The 10,174-nt window shown below is 32.2% G+C and overlaps 1 protein-coding gene across 2 annotated transcripts in view; it reads left to right on the forward strand.

Annotated features, from left to right (window-relative positions):
• LOC140436297 (clavesin-1-like) overlaps positions 1–6,116 on the forward strand; it is a 50,220-nt gene extending 44,104 nt beyond the window's left edge. For both annotated transcript variants that reach the window (XM_072525005.1, XM_072525006.1), the window contains exons 6-7: positions 4,204–4,382; positions 5,687–6,116. In XM_072525005.1, coding sequence (XP_072381106.1) covers positions 4,204–4,382; positions 5,687–5,855 — 348 coding nt within the window. In that variant the 3' untranslated portion in view covers positions 5,856–6,116. The remainder of the gene's footprint in view (positions 1–4,203; positions 4,383–5,686) is intronic.
• Positions 6,117–10,174: the final 4,058 nt, after the last annotated feature.

Raw genomic sequence — 10,174 nt, forward strand, 5'->3', positions numbered from 1 at the left:
TACTCCAACCGAAGTAAAGTAATAAAACGTAATGACGGTATTAGATTTTTGTTTTGATACAGGGCAGGGCTATACCGCTCTGAGGAGACCTAAAGAGGTCGAAATACGTATAAGCGGCTGTCGCTGCCCTGTATTAAAACAAAAATCTAATACCGTCATTATGTTTTATTACTTTACTTCGGTTGGAGTACCAGAAACTGAATTCACTACGAATTTTGACCATGATGAACGGCATATGGAATGCAATTTTAGATTCCCTTGCCGAGTAATTTATCAAGCTGTTTGTTTCGCAAGAAAAGTTTTCGAATAAAGCAAGATAAAGTTTTGATTAATGCAAAAAATCGGGGTTCTTATTTACTAAATTGTTTTTATATTTATCCGTTGTGTTTACCGTATTGCTCCATTTGTGCTTTTAAATATGTTTATTTTGATTCATTATCTGGTTTTTGAATGAGTTAGGACACTATTCGCTGGAAAAAAATCGGGAATATAAATAATACATACCATCGTTCTGTGAAACTGTATGATTAAAGTCTACATAGAAGTTAAATTACAAAATATTTCATATTTTTATTATGTATCAGAATGTATAGTTCTATAGAAGCCATCGTACATAGTAGGAATTTTTCCAGTATCGCAAAACCATAATAACCCAGTTAACTTCTTCTTATCTATTGGCAAAAGATTTGTGTATACTTTACATGGAAATTTGTCAATAGAAGATGGACGTCTCCTTTTTGCTTTTGTTAGATCACACCTGTTAGAATCGGAACTTGAACCATGCTTAAAGAAAAACAAAATTTAGTGTGTTATACGTAAGTACTGATTTCCTTTATTTGACTGATTTTGATCATTCCTTTTCCATTGTCAATTTTCCAATTTTTGTTGCCAACAAGACTTTTGAAATCTAGGAAGTCTTGTGACATTTCTGTTACATTAAATGCTTTTCCGATATTTTTGGCCATTCTCATCAAAGTAATCCATAGTTCAGGAACATACAAGACCGAGTGACGTTTTTTCGTGTTTTCAATTGCAGCATGCATGCTGTCTCCCTCATTTTGGGTGTGACCTTTCACTAAAAATCTATGAGTAAAACTAACTTGGAAATAGATAGCTGCATAAGCAAACATTGAAAATATGGTGTGGTTTCTGTTTTGCCCACCACAGTTATCCGAATAGAAGATAAGTGATTTAACTCCCTTCTTTTTTGCGTCTCTATAAACTTTCACATACAACTAGAAATTTCGTTTGAACCTCGTTTAGGAATTTGTTCATGCCATACATAACAGAAACCATCATTGTTGCCTGTATCAAATATGGTGAAGTTGTATGTGGTATACTTACTTTTATAAAGAAATCGTTTACGTTCGATTATGGAGTCGCTAAAACTTTTTGGAGATAGTAACATGGAACACAGATGGTCTGATAATAAGGCGAGTTCTTTGTCACTGTTTTTTATAGTTCCAGCCAATATTTTATTGACTAAGTGACGTTCAAAGCTCTCCTATAAGCCGACCTTTCCAGTTTCATCAGCTAGGTTAGACTCAGCAAACATTGCACTGATCTTTCTTTGGTCTAAAGAAACTGATATTAAATTCAGAGTTAAAAATATCTCTATACTGGCGATGCGTAGCAAGTTTTTTGAATGCTTAAACCCTCCTTATGATACATCCTCTTAGAATCCTTCTGAATATAATGTGAGGATACCAACAGAAATAATTTTATGTGCTTTCTTACAGATTCTGAAATATTTGGAGTAAGTTTATGCGGTCGTACTTTATGTTTTCCACGTTGATCTGATTGTCAAACTCCAGTTTCCTTTCTTTTAACCAATGCTGTATTTACCCAAGTTTGTGAAATACCAAGAGTTTTTAAAAACATATTTTTACAAATTTGGTTTTGTTCACCGTCAAGCTGAAAATTATATTGCCGAAAAAAATTCTCACTACAGTGTACACCAGCAAAAACAGTACTTTGTTTTTTCTCGATGTGTGTCACATGCTACACAATAAAGTCCCATTACCTTGTATGATCTTGCAAGTTCCAATAGTCTTTAAAAATCCTCTGTCTCATTTCTTCATTTATTTTTGTAGTACACTTAGCCTGCATGTTTGTTGGGAAGTTTCACCTATTTTTCTTGCCTTAACCAGTATTCCCTGTCGATTTGTATGTTCCAACTCACGATCTAGACCAGTTTTAGATTTTACATCAATCCATTCTTCCTCTTTTCTTTCTCGTTTTCTACCCAGTTTAACTGTAGTATTACTTTTCTTGTTCTTCTTACTATTACTTACTTGTTCCTCATTTTCCTTCATATTATCATATGAAATTTTCTTATTATGATCTAAATTAATTAATTAAGCTATTTGTGATTTTCCAGAGCCCAAGAATAAGAAAGAAACTTTACAGTATTTGGGAATGATAAATTTTTCGTCTAGGTTTATCCGTAATCGTTCTGATTTATTAGAACCACTGACAGCTTTACTGAAGAAAAATGTTAACTTTAATTGGGGTATATCACAAAAGGAAGCATTTAAAAAATCGAAACTGCTACTAAGTGTCCTACTTTGGCCTATTTTGACCCTACCAAACAAATTTTGGTTCAAGCTGATGCATCTTCTTATGGCTTAGGAGCATGTTTAATGCAAATTTCTGATGGAAAATCTAAGGTTGTGGCATATGCTTCAAGATTAATAACAAATACTGAGAAAAGGTATGCTCAGATTGAGAGGGAAGCACTAGCTTTAACATGGGCTATGGATAAGTTTTCAGAATATGTTATTGGTTTACCATCAGTTACATTGCAAACGGACCATCGTCCTTTGTTGCAAATTTTACAGACAAAACCAATTGATGAACTGACACTTAGACTACAACGTTTCAGGTTACGTTTAATGCGTTTTAATTACATTGTTCATTATTTGCCAGGCAAAGATTTAGTTATCACGGATGCTTTGTCAAGGAATTTTTCTGATAGCGCTGAGCAACCAGAAACAGAGGAATTAGAGGCAGAAACAGAGATTCATGTCAAATTTATACTGGAGTCTTTACCAGCTACCTCTAGTTTTCTGGAACAAATAAAAGAGGAGCAAAAGCTAGATATTATTTTATCTCAAATAATATAGTATACTGCAGAAGGATGGCCAAATAAACACAAGTTAAATCCTGAATTAATCCCACCGCTGCCACCATGTTTAGTTGGGTTCTTGAATAAAAACTATTACTTGAGATTAAGTTACCTTTATTCTAGCTTCTATATAAGTTTTTAAAACTACCTCCCGGTCATGCCTGGATAACACTTAACCTAACTTATTCCTAACCCTCAATCTCTACCTACATGCCATCTATACAGGCAACCAAAGATACCCTAACAGAACATAAAGGTAAATAACCTGGGTCAGTGTCTGAGCTTGCATGAAAAGGGTCTTCAGTATCAACTTCAAAATTTTCGTTAACTGTATTCGTTTGTTCCTTTGCTGAAAACAAAAGACGATGCATTCTATATTATGAATCTTTACTTATTTACATTAAAACAATCCTATAGACGTTTCGATATTAGCAACTATAACTTCTTTGGTCGCGTGGTCCGGGTTATCACAAATTGTTTCTAAAAAAAGATATATAAATAATTCATGTTTCTATAGTTAAAAGAGGATCCCGAAGCCAAGAAAGAAAACCAATCTAAAGGAAAAACTCTTAAACAAACTGACTTTAAAAATATAATATAAATGAGTATATAATTATTAAAAGTACATAGCAACTATATCGCAACGGATTAGATGAAACATTTTTAATGCTTAAAAGCTAGATCAAAGACCTTTGCAAGAGGCATACGAAAACGAGAAAGTATAAAATCTGCCACAGAAGAAGAAATTTGCTTTCAGAACTAGACTTCTCAGGAACAAAATATGGTGGAAAAAGGATGTAGGGCCACTGATTATTTACAATAAACTATTTTAACCAATACGAAAAAGCACACAAACGCAAGACAACAAAGAACGATACTACGCAAGAAGAGTAATACGTGAGCGTTATTTATTTTTATTTGTATGTATATGCTAGACTTGCGTGAATCACGCTGTATATTTAAATTTATGTTTATAAAGCGCACATTTTTATACATACACTTTTATTCCATAAGTGATTTATACACTTTATGTACATTATTTGTTTCGTTTAAACCGGTATTTTCTTTTCTTTTAGACTTCTTTTCCAATGAAGATAGAAGCTCTGCACATCGTCAATCAATCCTGGGTATTCGATATGTGCTACAATATTTTTAAACCGTTTTTAGATGACAAGATGAAGGAGAGGATATTTTTCCACGGCGAGGACATGGAAAGTCTACACCGACATATCGATCCAAAACATTTACCGGAAAGGTAAGAATAAAAATTAATAAAGCAACAAGGTTTTTTCACTGGTAGACGAAGGTCCTTCAAAGGATGGAAATTCAGACCCTATTATGTATTTCAATGACTGTAATTTCGACTGCAGTGTCGAAATTCTCTTCTTTTGGTATGTGTAGCAATAGTCCAATGTACCAAAATCCCAATGTACCAATAGTCTCTTTTACAAAAATATTTGATTTACTGTTAGCAGTACACTGTCATGCAAATACTGTACAGTTAGAATCCGAGCTTTTACATCTTTTTGTTATAAATTACTCGATCTGCATCATCTGCAAGTTCATCTTAAGATGGTAAAACTAAGACACCAGCTTGTTCTAGTAACAATTTTACTCTGAATAATTAGTTGTTGAAATTATTTCCATAGAGGGTTTGATGTTTCTAACTTAATTTATTTCTGCCATTTTGTCGTTGCGTTCCGTACCATATTTTCCGTAAAAACTTTCTTTCCTTAATACCACTATGTAAGTCACTTTACTTTTTTTTTCTTCTATATAGAAGCAATGGACGACAGCAAGATTGATCATGGGTATAGTGAACTTATATTTACAAAAATGCCACTACATCTTAAGATGCACGATAAAACCCGACCAATAAAAATAAAACGTGGGATAAGGCAAGGAGATACATATTCACTAAAATTGTTCATAATGGCATTAGAGTACGCGTTTAAGATGGTCAATTGGGACCACAGAGGAGTAACAATGGACGACGAAAAGCTTAACCATCTCCGTTTCGCATATGACATTGTCCTTATCACAGATAATTTAGGAAGATGCAACCCTCTAGGGATGCGTGGTGGGAAATAATCTACTTAGATGGAATATTAGAAAGAATGAGTTGATAAACATGAACGTTTTTATTATAACAATAATGCATAGTTACGATATGAACTACTTGTTGACTCGTTGACACTTTTGTTATCCTCACGTAGTGCCAGCACTAAAAAGATTCAGTATAGAATTGTAATAAAACACAACCAACACATTTTGGTCTTAAATTGGTAATCATGTAAAAAATCTATTGAACACACTGCAGCAATCACAGTGGCTTTAGTTATTGAGGTCCATAAACCTTATTTCTCTGTATTATAAATTTATTTTTGTACGTTGGTAACAAATTAAGACAATTACAATTTTTAGAAGTTGATATTGGTGGAATAACAGATTTGACAAATCATTTATAGAATAGATGTTTCTATAAACGATAAAAGAATTTCCTTCACATCTAATACCCATTCTATAATGTTAATTTACTAATTTTTTACGATTTTTTAGATATGGAGGAATTCATCCCGACTACAACTACAACGACTGGATAGAAGGCTTCCTAAAAAACGATCAAATTCTGAAGGAGATGACTTCGTTGGGATATAAATATAAAGATGAAGATGAAAGTGACAGTGAAGTTGAAAGCAAAGACAAGCTAGAAAATGATGAGCAGTGATAATAAATCGATTAGAAACAATAATGGTTTTAAAAACACTGCCTACAGCTACTAAAGCCTTTGGTAGCTAAAATCATCTTGCACAATGCTTTGGTCCAGTTGGTGGGATTAGGATAGAAGCTTTGCTGATCAGTTATTTATTGCAGTATAAGTTACACATTATTTGTATTAGTTAAAAAATTTATAGCTGCGACTAGCGTTTGTTTGCTTTTTTATAAAGTAATGATGTTGTTTAAGAATAAAGTATTTTATTAAATTATATTTGAAGTAATATATTTAATACACTAATACATTTTTTATAAACACAAGGAAACCCACATGCATACTAGAGAAGGACCCGAAATATGCAGCGACCATTACATGGTAGTAACAAAGATACAATGAAAAAAGGAAAAGTGAAGAAAAATGCAAAAAAAATATCTGAAAGACTAAACAAATGAGACGTACTATAAATAGAAAATTGAAAGAAAAAAAGTTTGGAAAGAAAATCGAATAAAATAGCAAAAGTAACCCAAAGCTATTTTGGTTTTTTTTTATTTATTTACGCTGTAACCACCAGGGTTATTAGCGACCTAAAAAATTTAATACAGGTAAAGTTAGAAAAAATTACAATAATTGATATAGTCCTGAGTCTTTAAGATAACTGATTGTGTTTTTAACGTTCATGTTTTTTCCTAAGGCTTCCTTTATGTTATTTGGGATAGTGTGCTTCTTTCTTGCTGCTTCATATGTTTTGCACTGAGTTAGTATATGCTTCACGGAGAGTGTTGCTTGACAATTTTCACACATTGGCGACTCAGTTCGCGTAAAGAGGTGTTTATGTGTAAAGTTACTGTGTCCTAGTCGCAAAGGTGTTATTCTCACTTGGTCGTGTCTATTCGCTGTGGGGTGGAGCCACGGTTTCACTAATTGTTTGATTTCCTTCAGTTTATTTTGTGATGTACTCCACTTATTTTGCCACGCACTTAACACTCTATATTTTATTTGTGACTTGAAATCATCTGAAGAAACCTCATTAATAAGAATGGAGTCCTGGCTGAACGATGCTAAGCGGGCTAGTTCATCTGCTTCTTCATTTCCTTGTATACCTGAATGTGATGGAACAAACATGAAGTCAACAGTGATCTTATTATTATTTAGAATCTCTATTTCTGATTTGATATGTAAGGCAATTGGATTATTGGTATATAAACGTTTAATAGTGTGAAGTGAGCTTAGTGAATCGGTTATTATGAGAGACGGGGACTGTTTCGACTCTTTTATGTGGATAAGTGCTTGTAATATTGCAAACAACTCCGCAGTGTATGACGAAGTAACGGGATTGAACTTAAATTTTAAGGATGTATTGGGTGTGAGAATCGCTGCACCAACACCGTCTGAAGATTTGGATGCGTCAGTATATATCTTATAGTGATTTTTATAAGTTTACATTTCTATTAAGAATGATTGTTTGATCAAGTCTGTTATAGTCTCACGTTTTTTATATATACTAAGGTTAGTATTAATCTTGGGAATTGTTCTTTATTACTAGCTATTTTAGAAGCATATGAGAGAGAAATGTATTTGCATCGTAAACTTAGGGGTGGTTCTCCAGTTAAGCATTGTAAACTTTCAACTGGTGTCGTTCGAAACGCACCTGTAGCTATTCGTAGAGCTGTGTTTTGAACAGTTTCTAATGTTTTCAATACTGATACTTTGCTTGATGAATAAACTATCGCACCGTAGTCAAGTTTGGATCTAACTAAAGATTTATATACATGTAATAGTGTATTTTGATCTGCTCCCCAGTTTTTGCTGGAAATAGTTTTCATAAAATTTAATCCTGCTTGGCATGATTTTTTAAGTTCTTCTGTATGTTTTTTCCAGGAGAGTTTTTGGTCGAAAACCATACCTAAAAATCTGATATTATTTGTGAAATTGAGGGTTTGATTATATAGCTTCAGATGTGGAGTTAGAGTGTTACGTTTTCGTGTGAATAAAATACATTTAGTTTTTGTCGGTGAAAATTGTAATCCAATAGTCCTAGACCATGATTCTAACTGATTGATTGTTTGTTGTAAATGTTTTTGAATAGATGTAGAGTTTTTTCCTTTAGCAAATAAAACTAAATCATCAGCGTATAATCTTCCTTTAACAATGGGTGAAAGCTATTTTGGTTGAAGACGATAAGAAACAAAAAAAAACATTAAATATACAGAATTAAATATAAAAATGAAGAATTAATAACAGAAACAAAAGAAATAGTTAAAAGATGAAATCAACACTTCCAAGAACTGCTAACGGATATAAACCAAAACATTAATGAAGAACAAAACAGTATATTGAAAGATAACGCAGAAAACTCAATAAACGAGGAAGAACTAGAAGAAGCAATAAAAACGTTGAAGTATGGAAAATCTCATGGAGTGGATAGAATAACAACAGAAATTATAAAAAAAATGGGAAAATGGAGAACAAATATTACTAAAAATAATGAATAAAATATGGAAAAATGAAGATCTACCGGAAAATTGGAAAGTGTCATTAATAGTAGCCATATACAAAAAAGGAGAGAATGTAATAACTACAGAGGATTGACGTTGCTATGTACATGGTATGAAACACTTGAAAAAAAAAATAATAATAATCAAGCGATTAAGAACAATGACCGAACACACATTAGACGCAGCACAGGATTTAGAAGTGGTAGGAGTATACAAGATCATGCATTTACTTTAAGATTGGTAACACAAAAAGCGCTGCAAGAGAAAAAGAAAATATGCTTGAAACAGAAAAAGCCTTTTATAAAGTACCAAGACAGAAACTACGGAAAATATGAAGAGAAAAAGGACTGGACATCAAGTTACTAAGGATGGTACAAAAAATATACAATGAAAACAACAATACCATAATTTATAATAATACAACATAGATACGTTTACAATAAACGGAGTCTTAAGACAGGGGGGGCACTTAGTCCAACACTATTTATAATATTTATGGACAAAATTGTTAACACATGCACAAAAAGAAGTAAAAAACTGAATGTAGGATTTAAAAATATGTAAAGAGTAGAAATCTCGGAAGGAGTATATGCTGACGATTTGGTGCTAATTGTAAAACTGAAAAAGAACTTCGGAATAATTTGGAAATATGGGAAGAAGTACTCACTGAAAACGGAATGAAGATAAATATTAACAAAACAAAAGTTATGCAGATAGAAGAAACAAGAGAAGGTCTTAATATAGAAATTGAAGGAAGAAACATAGAACAAGTTAAAACTTTGACGTACTTAGGAGTGATAATGAAAGAAACAGAAATTATTATTTAGAAGCAGAAATTATTAGCAAAGTAGAGAAAACGCTACAACTGTATCTTACAATGAACAAAAAATTTATATCCAGACAAGAACTAACACGGAATACAAAAATAAATGTTTTCAAAGCAGTTTATAGACGTGTCCTGCCATTTGTCAGCGAATCATGGGTACTAACGGAATTTCAAAAGAGCAAGACACAGGAGACGAAGTTTTTAAAATGAGTTAAAGGCGTTACCAAAATGGATAGAATAAGGAACACAGATATAAGGAACGAACTGAAAATACAATCCACATTGGAATTTATAGAAGAGGGGCAGCTGAGTTGATGGGGTCATTTACAAATCATAAAAGATACCATCCCAGTGGGAAAAGTGTGGGAAGAGTAAAAATTTAAATTTTTTTAACATATCTACACAAATGCATAAATGGCATTTTTTTTATTTCAATTTATTTAGGAGTTATGGTAACCGCAATATGTTATAGAGTGATTTCCTATGGTACAATTTTTAGTGAATAAGTTAAAATAAACAATTATTATGACGATTTTTATAATTATCAACTTGTTCCCAGATTTTTACATTATTAAAGTCAAAGTTATGTCCTGTCTTCAAGTGGTGGTCCACTAAGAATGACTTTTCCTGACTAAATATACCTGAATATATTTCCTGAAAATAACTGACTACGTACCATCCATTACATTTTATAGATCAATTTACCATGTTCCTGATTCTTTCTCAAATCTCTACTATTAATTTCATCTTTCTTCTTTATAATACTGTCATAATAATTGTTTATTTTAACTTATGCACTAAAAATTGTACAATGGGAATTCACTCTATAAAATATTGTGGTTACCATAACTCCTAAATAAATTAAAGTAAAAAAAAATGTCATTTATGTAGATATGTTAAAAAAATTTAAATTTTTACTCTTATAGTTGTAAGTATTGAAATATTCACTTTGTTTACATATAATATTTATTCTAATAAATTTAAAGTTTTCTCCGGAAGATGTCACAAAA

Source organism: Diabrotica undecimpunctata, chromosome 3 (assembly GCF_040954645.1).
Source record: "Diabrotica undecimpunctata isolate CICGRU chromosome 3, icDiaUnde3, whole genome shotgun sequence".
Classification (NCBI taxonomy): domain Eukaryota; kingdom Metazoa; phylum Arthropoda; class Insecta; order Coleoptera; family Chrysomelidae; genus Diabrotica; species Diabrotica undecimpunctata.